This window comes from Coregonus clupeaformis, unplaced genomic scaffold (genome assembly GCF_020615455.1).
Source record: "Coregonus clupeaformis isolate EN_2021a unplaced genomic scaffold, ASM2061545v1 scaf0199, whole genome shotgun sequence".
NCBI classification, from domain to species: Eukaryota; Metazoa; Chordata; class Actinopteri; order Salmoniformes; family Salmonidae; genus Coregonus; species Coregonus clupeaformis.
The window spans coordinates 95,470-107,725 of NW_025533654.1; the positions used below are offsets into that span (position 1 = coordinate 95,470).

A 12,256-nucleotide genomic window follows, 5' to 3' on the forward strand; every position below is an offset into this window, starting at 1 on the left:
GTTGTGTGATGAAGGTTATTCTACAAGGTGAATGGGTTGATGAGGTACATTTCTATCACCTGCAGATCAGCATGCTTAGGGAGCTCTTTGAAATAAACTACATTGATTGATGATGTAATCAAACGAGAGGGATAGTGTGTTTGATGTATTCTCTCTCTCTCTCTTTTAATCTGTTCGATGGCTCATGATGGCTTCGCTTGCCTGGGAATGTGACAGACCACATATCCCTATGCCTCCCTATGCCTCCTGGAATACTACCCATTATCCCATTCTCTGTGTTCTGATCAGAAGCCTGCCATATTTGTCCCCGGGCTGATAACGTCAGGAATAGATAAGTCCTCTGGGCTGATGGGACATCCATTTAGGCCCTAGTTCTGCACCACACTACGTCATATCATTATTACAGTTCAGCCATTGTACCATGATCTGAATACATACAAGTGAATAGGGAAAATACTGTTCGATGTAGTGCCTGAGGATGAGTCTTAACCATCTGTGGCACAAACCAGTGTTCTTAGGTTTCTTTAGCATAGATGGGTTGGCTGACAAGATCACGGAAATGATGCATACGCATTGATTTGTGGCCGGAAGCCATGCTTTGTTACGATTCTGAACGGTCATATCGCTAGCAACAACGAAAGGAGCTGCCTTGTGGGGAATCGTAGGTGGCTCGTTTCAGCTCGTATATTTTTATTGATACCATGTCTTGTTTTGAGGTGTTTTGACTGATGTCATGTCTACGCTAATATGGCCAAAAAATTGCTAGCTAGCTGTAACGATGTATTTGAGAGACAACAAGTGCTCATAGTGCAAATGTATTTATGTTTTCAATAAACATTGGCAACAATCTAAGCCAACCCCGTCTGTTTTGCCCCATAGTTGCGCACGCGTCAGTTTTGTTGCTAAACAACCAACACGCCTATACAGCAAGGTCAAATGCATCTTAGATCACCTTGATGGTTGTTCGTAGGTTCTTTAATATTATATATGGCTACCTTGCCTTTTACCATTTAAGGGTAAAAGCACTTAATAATTCAGTTATCTGGAGTTAATTTATTGTAGCATCCCCTTGAGGGTCCCTGTGTCCTGTGTGACGTTTAGAGGTTATTGAGCCCACCAATAAACACAGTTTCTGCTGCAGTGGTTATGTGTTGACACACGGGAGCTTAACGTTCTGTATGGACAGAGATTGTGGAGAATAGTGAAACTCAGCTCGCTGGGTGTAGCATGAAGAAATGCATAGGTCTTAAATGACACAATCCTATCCTACTCTGCTTCACCAAAGAGTGTAATGGAAAGGGAGGGAGAGTCTTGGGCCCCTGGTTGCACGAATAGCAGCCCCTTGTGATCGTCTCCAGTCAGCTGTATCAGGGAGGCTAATGACTAACAACTCCACCTCTGAGTCAGCCAGCGTGAGGTGATCAGAACAGCTCTCTGTTTATTTCTGATCATCCATGACCCACACAACAGCTGTTTCCCCATCAATGGCAGACACGCAGGCAGCATTTACTTTCAAAGTCAAACACAAACAAACAGATAAACAAAGAACTAGATTATAACATCGTATAATACACCATACCAAACAGCGTCATACAGGGCAGCAGGGAGGGATGCAGAAAACGCTACAGCGTAATTTGTGCTGTCGTCGTGGTAATCCTTCATGTCATTTGACTGTTCTGCTAATATCCCCCCACAGGGTCTCCTGGCAGGACGATTATTTCTGCACCAACATGGATCCTGACTCCAAGGTAGAGTGGGCTTTGATGTTGTCCAATTCATAGAAATACAGTAGAATCCTTAGAACGGGCCTTCCCATTTGACAAGCCTGTTAGAATCCTTAGAACGGGTCTTCCCATTTGACAAGCCTGTTAGAATCCTTAGAACGGGCCTTCCCATTTGACAAGCCTGTTAGAATCCTTAGAACGGGCCTTCCCATTTGACAAGCCTGTTAGAATCCTTAGAACGGGTCTTCCCATTTGAGACAAGCCTGTTCTATAGATTATATTTCTATGGTTCAAATCCCTCTTCTTATGCACACACCAAAACAGCATGTTCTGACCAATAACATCCATACCCAATACCAATTATTTGGGGTGTAAACACTTTTACGGTCCCCCAGAGAATACTAATGTATTTTAGCTGATTTTTAACTCTAACACTATTTTCTGTAATTTATTATTTGAGGGTTAAAAGGGACCACATTTATAATGTTAGCGTTGATCAATATTTGTTGTTTTTTGTCCAGGCTAGGCAGCTCTTAAAGGAATTCATATACCATGTCCACTAAAAAGATTTGAGAGTCATCTCTTAAGTCAGGGAGGAGCAGTATTGATGGACTGTAGATACATGTATTATATGGATGCATCATGTTGATATACTGTAGATACTGAAAGCACTTAACCCTTTATACTCTGTACATTATTATCTAGTCTGAATCTAGTCTCAGTTTACTCCCTTCTTTCTGTCTCCTTCCCACCTCTACCATCCACTCCTCTCCCTCCTGGGCCTGTTGGTGTGGTGTGGTTCTGTTGGTGTGGTGTGGTTCTGTTGGTGTGGTGTGGTTCTGTTGGTGTGGTGTGGTTCTGTTGGTATGGTGTGTCTGTGTTGATATGGTGTGGTGTGGTTGTGTTGGCATGGTGTGGTTGTGTTGGCATGGTATGGTGTGGTTCTGTTGGTATGGTGTGGTGTGGTTGTGTTGGCATGGTGTGGTGTGGTTGTGTTGGTGTGGTGTGGTTCTGTTGGTATGGTGTGTCTGTGTTGATATGGTGTGGTGTGGTTGTGTTGGCATGGTGTGGTTGTGTTGGCATGGTATGGTGTGGTTCTGTTGGTATGGTGTGGTGTGGTTGTGTTGGCATGGTGTGGTGTGGTTGTGTTGGCATGGTGTGGTGTGGTTGTGTTGGCATGGTATGGCATGGTGTGGTTGTGTTGGCTTGGCATGGTGTGGTTGTGTTGACATGGTACGGTGTGGTTGTGTTTGCATGGTGTGGTGTGGTTGTGTTGGTGTGGTTGTGGTTGTGTTGGCATGGTGTGGTTATGTTGGCGTGGTGTGGTTATGTTGGCATGGTGTGGTGTGGTGTGGTTGTGTTGGCGTGGTTGTGTTTGCATGGTGTGGTGTGGTTGTGTTGGCGTGGTTGTGTTGGCATGGTGTGGTGTGATTGTGTTGGCATGGTGTGGTGTGGTTGTGTTGGCATGGTGTGGTGTGGCTGTGTTGGCATGGTGTGGTTGTGTTGGCATGCTGTGGTTGTGTTGGCATGCTGTGGTTGTGTTGGCTTGGTGTGGTTGTGTTGGCTTGGCATGGTGTGGTTGTGTTGGCATGGTATGGTGTGGTTCTGTTGGCATGGTGTGGTGTGATTGTGTTGGCATGGTGTGGTGGGGTTGTGTTGGCATGGTGTGGTTGTGTTGGCATGGTGTGGTTGTGTTGCCTTGGCATGGTGTGGTTGTGTTGGCATGGTATGGTGTGGTTCTGTTGGTATGGTGTGGTGTGGTTGTGTTGGCGTGGTGTGGTTGTGTTGGCGTGGTGTGGTTGTGTTGGCATGGTGTGGTTGGCTTGGTGTGGTTGTGTTGGATTGGCATGGTGTGGTTGTGTTGGCATGGCATGGTATGGATCTGTTGGTATGGTGTGGTGGGGTTGTGTTGGCATGGTGTGGTTGTGTTGGCATGGTGTGGTTGTGTTGGTGTGGTTGTGTTGGCATGGTGTGGTTGTGTTGGCATGGTGTGGTGTGGTTGTGTTGGCATGGTGTGGTGTGGTTGTGTTGGCATGGTGTGGTGTGGCTGTGTTGGCATGGTGTGGTGTGGTTGTGTTGGTTAGTGTTTTGCGGTGCGCTCCCTGGGCTGGGTGGAGATTCCAGAGGAGGAGCTGACCCCGGGGAAGAGCAGTCTGGCTGTCAATAACTGCATCCAGCAGCTGTCCTGCAGCAAGGCAGAGGGCCACGATGACACACTGGGCGCCTGGGGAGAGGTGAGAGAGGAGACGTGAGCAAGACGGGTGGGTGGGGGGAGAAGTGAGGGTTGAGAGAGTAATGGTGGGGGGGTTAAGAGAGTAATGGTGGGGGGGTTAAGAGAGTAATGGTAGGGGGTGAGAGAGTAATGGTGGGGGGATTGAGAGAGTAATGGTGGCGGGGTGAGAGAGAATAATGGTGGGGGGATTGAGAGAATAATGGTGGGGGGGATTGAGAGAGTAATGGTGGGGGGATTGAGAGAGTAATGGTGGGGGGGATTGAGAGAGTAATGGTGGGGGGGGATTGAGAGAGTAATGGTGGGGGGTTGAGAGAGTAATGGTGGGGGTGAGAGAGAATAATGGTGGGGGGATTGAGAGAGTAATGGTAGGGGGGTTGAGAGAGAATAATGGTGGGGGGATTGAGAGAGTAATGGTGGGGGGGATTGAGAGAGTAATGGTGGGGGGGATTGAGAGAGTAATGGTGGGGGGTTGAGAGAGTAATGGTGGGGGGTTGAGAGAGTAATGGTGGGGGTGAGAAAGAATAATGGTGGGGGGGGATTGAGAGAGTAATGGTAGGGGGGTTGAGAGAGAATAATGGTGGGGGGTTGAGAGAGTAATGGTGGGGGGGTTGAGAGAGTAATGGTGAGGGGTGAGAGAGTAATGGTGAGGGGTGAGAGAGAATAATGGTGGGGGGATTGAGAGAATAATGGTGGGGGGATTGAGAGAGTAATGGTGGGGGGGATTGAGAGAGTAATGGTGGGGGGATTGAGAGAGTAATGGTGGGGGGATTGAGAGAGTAATGGTGGGGGGTTGAGAGAGTAATGGTGGGGGGTGAGAGAGAATAATGGTGGGGGGGTTGAGAGAGTAATGGTGGGGGGGTTGAGAGAGTAATGGTGAGGGGTGAGAGAGAATAATGGTGGGGGGATTGAGAGAATAATGGTGGGGGGGATTGAGAGAGTAATGGTGGGGGGATTGAGAGAGTAATGGTGGGGGGATTGAGAGAGTAATGGTGGGGGGATTGAGAGAGTAATGGTGGGGGGGTTGAGAGAGTAATGGTGGGGGTGAGAGAGAATAATGGTGGGGGGGATTGAGAGAGTAATGGTAGGGGGGTTGAGAGAGAATAATGGTGGGGGGATTGAGAGAGTAATGGTGGGGGGGGATTGAGAGAGTAATGGTGGGGGGGGATTGAGAGAGTAATGGTGGGGGGGTTGAGAGAGTAATGGTGGGTGGGGGTTGAGAGAGTAATGGTGGGGGGGGTTGGAGAGAGTAATGGTGGGGGTGAGAGAGAATAATGGTGGGGGGATTGAGAGAGTAATGGTAGGGGGGGTTTAGAGAGAATAATGGTGGGGGGGTTGAGAGAGTAATGGTGGGGGGGTTGAGAGAGTAATGGTGAGGGGTGAGAGAATAATGGTGGGGGATTGAGAGAGTAATGGTGGGGGGGAATTGAGAGAACAATGGTGGGGGGGATTGAGAGAGTAATGGTGGGGGGATTGAGAGAGTAATGGTGGGGGGTTGAGAGAGAAATGGTAGGGGGGGTTGAGAGAGAATAATGGTGGGGGGATTGAGAGAGTAATGGTGGGGGGTGAGAGAGTAATGGTGGCGGGGGGTGAGAGAGAATAATGGTGGGGGGATTGAGAGAGTAATGGTGGGGGGTGAGAGAGTAATGGTGGGGGGTTAAGAGAGTAATGTCCTCCCTGTCCTCTCTGTCCTCTCTCCCTGTCCTCTCCCAGGGCCAGGACATGATGATGGTTCTGAAGAAGGATACCCTCAGCCTGATGGACCCAGTGGACCGCAGCCTTCTCCATTGCCAGCCTATCATTAACATCCGCGTGTGGGGCGTGGGCTGCAACAACGGCAGGTGGGCCAACCTGGGGAACGTATGGGCAAATACTCCCCAGTCCTCTCTCCTTCTCTTTTTGTTATGGTCAGTGTTGGTACCTGTAGTTACATGTTGAAATACGGTATAATATGGTGAACTGACCAACTAAGCACAATGCTCTTGGGTTGTTACGTCAGGGAAGACTGTGTTTAAAGTTTTTGTTATTGTTTATACTTGATGACATGGAAATATTACATTGAGTGAAGAAAGTAACTTATTTATAAATGAGTTTTTATGTGGGCTATACAGCCCTGGGTAAGGTTAGTTATTCAGGGTAGCAGACATTTTAGACCTATTGTAATACACTGGGAGTTGAGTGGATCTGAGGGCAGTTATATTTGGCAATGTTCTTGCTGGAGAAAATTCAGGCATTGACCTGTTGGCAGTAGAATAGAATAGCCCTGAGGAAGAAACGTGACAAGGTTCGAGAATAAGAAGGACTGAAACTACAGAAAATAAGTCAGTATAGCGGTACACCATTTCTACTGACAGTAGGCTATGTTATATGATGATCATAGTTATGAAGCAATCCAACAGTTTTGTCTCATAGTTAAGGTAGTTGTAATAATTAACTTTCTTTCTTTTTTTAAATGCCACTCATGAAAACAGAAACAGGTAATCACTCTTTTCTTGGTCAACTCATTTTCTGTTGACATGCCATGTGTGACTTTACCAGCTTGCATCAGGGTCTCAATGAAAAGCTCAGTGTTCCAGTAGGTTCTGTGTAGGTTCTGTAGTCAAACTGTATATTGTTGCCTCATCAATAATGTAACATGCTTCTGCCGACACATAATGTCCCTGTGAATGTCTACGCTGTTTCTCATGCATGTTCAAAGAAACCCCTGTCCATTTCTTTCCTCGATTTCTATCGAACGTTATTTCTTATGCAGTGTGTGTACCAAGCAGTTCTGTCCTTGTCTCACAACAAATGCCCACCCAGCCTTATCCCAGACTGTTGACTTGCCTTATTCCCAAATGAATACTGCTGATGATTGATCTATAAAGTGAGAATCATAATGGACTCTCTTCCTGAGGAAAATGTTGCTCAAACTGCAGCATTAATTAGAAGCCATAGTGATTGCATTCCTCTGAGAGCTGAGTGGAGGACGCATCAATGTGTAAATTAATGTAACAAGCTTTTCTACAACAGTTGGATGGGCCTTTGTGAAGATAAATGGACAAGGAGAGCTTGCTGGGTCATGTCCAAGTCTCTTTCCTTTCTGCTGTGCCAACCAGGGTCGAACTGCAAGGTCGCATCTGCCACTGTGACAAATACGCTCCATTTACACCTGGCTTTTACTGTATTACACCCGAACAAAATACATGGATTACCTGTCATAAAACAGCTCCCGTTCCACTGTGGATGGAATACAGAATATTGTACACACACACACACACACACACACACACACACACACACACACACCCTACTGTTTGTGGGCCCACCGCTGATGCCAAAGAGAAGCTCATCTGTTATTCCCTCTGACTCTAGTGTTTTCCCTCAATATTTGAGTTCCTTTCCCAGGCATCAGCACGTTCTGGTGCGCCAGAGCTGTGGCCTACACAGCAGCACTGTTGCTCCTGATTGTTTTAAGTGGGGAAACCCACTGAGGATGTCACGGAGACAATAGAGAAAATTACACCTCTAAATGCAACACTCACCAAGCCGTTTCCCAAATAGCAACTGCACATTGGACACAGAACAGTTCTTCATTAACTAACTATTTGTCCGAAGGTTTACAGTACAATGTCAGTTGGGTACTTTTGCTCTGATATGTGATTACAGATCATGACTCTTTAGTCCCTTTCTGATACGAGAACTTGGTGACAGAGCAATACATTCCCTGTCCCTGTTGCTTAACGTGCTGAGAACAATGTCTGTCCACATGGATCATTGGTATTTATAGACCTCTGACATCTGACACGGCCTGGCCCTATCAGCTCCTGAGGGACGCTGTCCGAGGTCACATCCCCCCATCTCTTCTGCAATATGAGCCAGAGTAACTGATAGTGTCAATGTTAAAATTGTTTGTGCTGTCTGTCTTCAGTGCTCAGTTGCTTAGTAGTCGTTGGATGATTGTGCACTTGATCAAACGAACTGATGATCCTGGCTGGTGCACCATTAGCTTTAGTTCAGTGGGCTAACGCAGTCATGTTGGAGTAGTGCAGAAGATGTGTCACATGTATTCAATATGGCTTTGAATTCCTTCCCATTCTCAGTCATACTAATGTAATTATATTGTTATACATACAGTACCAGATCACCAGGTGAAACAGGAAGTCAACTAACCTCTCCACAATCCAGACATATAGATAGGTGCATGTACTCTGTGCTAATCTTTGCTGTTATGTTCTGTTCCTTTCCAGAGACTTTGCCTTCGTTGCCAGTGACAAAGACACCTGTATGCTGAAGTGCCATGTGTTTCGCTGTAACGCCCCAGCAAAAACCATCGCCACGGCTTTGCATGAAATGTGCTCAAAGGTAACCACAAACTCAAGCATAGGAAGTGGTTTAACACCCCTTTAGCCCACCATAGTAGTTTAGGTTCATTCTAGAGTGAGCCAGTGTGAATGCTGTGTCTGTGTGTGTGTCCAGATCATGGCAGAGAAGACCACTAGAAGCCCATTTATGGCCCGCTCCCTCACCATGGAGAGCATCTCCCCTGAGGACCTGCCACGCCAAGGTACAGTAGCCCACAGAGCCCTTCAGTTACAGTCTGTAGGGGTTTTATAAACTCCATAATATGGTCAATCATATGACTAACTGATTTTAATTTTTTGCTGCAGTGGACTTCCTGGATGCAATGAGGCAGAGGGTGCAGAAGTTTGAGGTGCAGTACATTGGAAACCTGCCCGTCTCCAGGGCGATGGGTACTGTATTCTAATCTCATCTATTATTAAACTGGCAAAATACCATCAAACTTTTCATCTATTGATTTATTAAACTAGATGAAAGAAGAGAGCCAATCTTCCCGTTCCTATAACAACCTTGAGAGTTAACAGGAGAACTCAGGATCTGTAATATCTCATCAACAGATATAGAGGATTAGACAGCAGCAAGGACTCTCAGGCGTGTTTGAAATTGGGTCTGGATAATTAAGAGACAGAGAACATCGTCTCATTATTATCAGCAAATACGCCGAGTTACGTTGTGATTGTGAAGCTAGCTGCTAGCGCCGGCTAGCTAGCGCTCAGGGTCACTGTGTCAGTTGGCAGTCCCTAGGCGAGGCGCAGTCGCTGTAACACAGCACTCTGTCAGAAAATAGAGTATTCATTACAGGCTCCAAAACGGTAGCATCCATCAAGGTGCCCTGCCTGCCTGCTGTTAGCAGGACCAGCTGACTGACCGACATAGAGCCGGTCCCAGATGGGGTATTATGGTCCACTGAGGTGTTCTTAGTGATGATGACAAGCCATTTGTCCTCATTTGAGATCACACACATGAGCTGATGAGCCCATAGATTAACGATCACTGGAAGTTAGACAAGGAAATCAGTTTGGTACAACGGAAAAGTCCTTGACACTCTGAGCATGTTCTCTCACAACAGAAAAGAGCAGAGAATACCACTAGAAGCCTGTCATGGCCCGCCATAGTTTCCCTCGCTTTTGGAGGTCACTGTGGCTGTGTTGTTGCTGAAGCAGCTGTATTAAGGTCCACTATGTGGGATCCTCTGGCAGGTATGGAGGTGCTGAACCGGGCCATAGAGAGCATCATGAACACCTCAGACAGTGACGATTGGGAGCCCATCGTCATCCACATCTCTGACACTGTCCTGTCACTCTGGAAAGGAGAGGTGAGGAGGAGAGGAACTCAGGAAACCTGTAAACACCAGTGGTCAGACCAATCAATGAGATTACAACGTTTCTCTGGCTACCTGTTTCTCTCTCTCTCTTTCACTTTTTCTTTTAGACTTTTGTCTCTCTCTCTCTCTCTCTCTCTCTCTCTCTCTCTCTCTCTCTCTCTCTCTTTCTTTCTTACTTTCTTTCTTTCTCTACCTCTATGATTTCTCTTTCAGGATGGAGATGATCCATTTTGGGAATGTCAAGTGCGTTTGCTGACCTTTCTGGGTGTGGGCCATGATACACACACCTTTGCAGTGATAGTGGACGGCGGAACGCAGCGATTTGAGTGTCATGTTTTCTGGTGTGAGCCAGACGCAGGGATCATCTCTGAGGCTGTGCAGGCTGCGTGCATGGTGAGTGACTTAGTTAGGGGTCACCCTGAAGGATGAAACACAATGATGGAGAACTAACGTGCAAAATGGCTTCTGTAGACACAGAGGTGAAGCTGGCATGATAAATACTTGAATTTATACATGCTATCATGGCTGAATGATTAATATTTTAAAGGGAATTGGCAGAGAATGGTAGAGAATGTCATGGAGTCATGACTCATTTACGGGATCTTTCTAACATGAAAAGGGAAATTATGGTCACTGCTTAACATGGCTCCATTGTGCCCCCTGCAGGTCCAGTACCAGAAGTGCTTGGTGGCCCAGACTCCACCACCCAGGTCCAAAATGTGGCGGGCGGGTTCCAAGGTGAAGCGCGCCAACTCCATGGATGGCTTCACTTTCCCAGCTCCCCGTCACCAAGGACTGTCCCCGCCCAAGGCTGGCTCCTCCACCACCAAAAAGGGCATGCTGGCGTTTTTTGAGACTTTCAGAAATAAACAGTCAGCAGTTTCCACACCATAACAACCAGAGAGGGAGGGAGGGAGGGAGGGAGGGAGGGAGGGAGGGAGGGAGGGCACATCAGATTTAGGGGACGAATAGAATAAGTAGCTAGAGGGAGGAAAAGACAGATGGAACGACAGACGGATAACCAGCTATTTGAATGTGAAGTTTGAAGGCTAGCTGAGTTTCGATTTTAACAGGCAGGGATGGCCATTATCTGAAAAAAAGAAAAAATAACTGGCAGCATTTCTGCTTCTACTGTGTTTCTGTGAGTATATAACATACCTCACCTAGGCTGGTTTGTGGTACAGTTTTAGAAAATAACATGGAGGTGCTGTACTCTCACATTCCATAACTTTCTTGTCAAGGAAGACATTGTTTAAGTCACTAGGATCTAAACTTGTACTTTTATGACAAAATACAAACAAATACACAACAATGACCCCCTGCTTCTAAGTGAAACATACAGTAGCAAAAAAATATGGTGCAATAATGGACAACTCTTTAATATAGTTTTCTGGTACTGAACATCAGCAAAATGTAACAGTGACTTGATTCTTGTACAATGAATGTAGTTAGATAGGTTGTATTAAATACATATACTGTTATTTCTAATAAATGTAAAGTAATCTTTAACTTCAGATATATTCATCACAGTGTGTTAATCTTATAGCTTTGTAGTCCTGACATTTGACAACAAATACCTATCAAAGTCCTCTAATGTGAGATTAGGCGTCATAAAGATGGGACAGAAGATATCACACTATATTTTCCTCCATTATTGTAATTAGACATCATGACAAAATAATTAGATCGTTGAACATCCTAGGCCCCAGTTTGTCAACAGCAAATGAAGACCATCCAGATCTGGGCTTTGGTCCAACTCTCTATTTTGCAACGTACTCAGACAGAATCCCTTTAGCCAAGAGTGGTGCCAGTCATACAGTGGCCTTCCCATTAGAGAGAAAGAGAAGGTGTTTTAGTGCAAGTTCTGTTCAGAAAAAAAGTTTGTGTTAGTACATACTGTACAACACAAAAAGCTTTGAAAAATGTTGAAAATCAAAAAAAGCTTAGATTTAAAAAGGGAGACAGTGCTATTTTAATCCAACAGTTTGCTTGAAGCCTCCCAAAGCTTTACAGAAGCACTGCATGCTTTCGGACACGCTTGAGAATGAAATGCTTTGCTCAGGTACTTTCCATGCTTCTGGTGATGAAAAAAAATACAGACTCTCACAAGTAAAAGTGAAAAACACTTAGAAATCAGGACAATGTCTAAACTCTAAATGCAACCAGTCACCACCACTGAAAGCTTGTGCTACGTTGTTCCTAATGAAGGACATACTAAACAGCATTTTCACTAGAGGAAACACAAAAAAAAACACAGAATTTATATCACTGTTGTGATTCACCCCAAAAAAACAAACTTATTTGCACTGCATTGAATGAAATATGTAAGGGGTTATCAGCACTTGGTTTAATGCATGCTGATTTTCAAAGTTACTTGCGATAGTATACTAGGCCCACATTATGCTGTGAAACACTTGGACACAAAAAGAATGGCACTTCAGAGAGGTCATGCTATATACTACTGATATGCAACAGCTCCTCGCCCATTCTAAATATGTATTATATAACAACACAACTCAGGTCTCCTTATTAAGGATCATGTCAAAGTTGGGGAAATGAAAAGGTAGAGCTTTGGCAATATAAGAACATGAATGGAGAAGTGATATCCTTATTATCCAGGAGAATTAGTTAGAGGTA

General features: G+C 45.5%; 1 protein-coding gene across 2 annotated transcripts in view; it reads left to right on the top strand.

The window, feature by feature from the left end:
• LOC121541960 (amyloid-beta A4 precursor protein-binding family B member 3-like) overlaps window positions 1-10,523 on the top strand; it is a 42,891-nt gene extending 32,368 nt beyond the window's left edge. Inside the window, exons 4-13 of one of the 2 annotated variants that reach the window (XM_041851371.2) lie at window positions 1,697-1,748; window positions 3,809-3,958; window positions 5,668-5,795; window positions 6,426-6,431; window positions 8,184-8,298; window positions 8,413-8,500; window positions 8,604-8,687; window positions 9,495-9,610; window positions 9,833-10,012; window positions 10,286-10,523. In XM_041851371.2, the coding sequence (XP_041707305.1) occupies window positions 1,697-1,748; window positions 3,809-3,958; window positions 5,668-5,795; window positions 6,426-6,431; window positions 8,184-8,298; window positions 8,413-8,500; window positions 8,604-8,687; window positions 9,495-9,610; window positions 9,833-10,012; window positions 10,286-10,513 (1,147 nt within the window). In that variant the 3' untranslated portion in view covers window positions 10,514-10,523. The remainder of the gene's footprint in view (window positions 1-1,696; window positions 1,749-3,808; window positions 3,959-5,667; window positions 5,796-6,425; window positions 6,432-8,183; window positions 8,299-8,412; window positions 8,501-8,603; window positions 8,688-9,494; window positions 9,611-9,832; window positions 10,013-10,285) is intronic. The other variant, XM_041851372.2, reaches the window with a different exon arrangement.
• The last annotated feature ends 1,733 nt before the right edge of the window (window positions 10,524-12,256 follow it).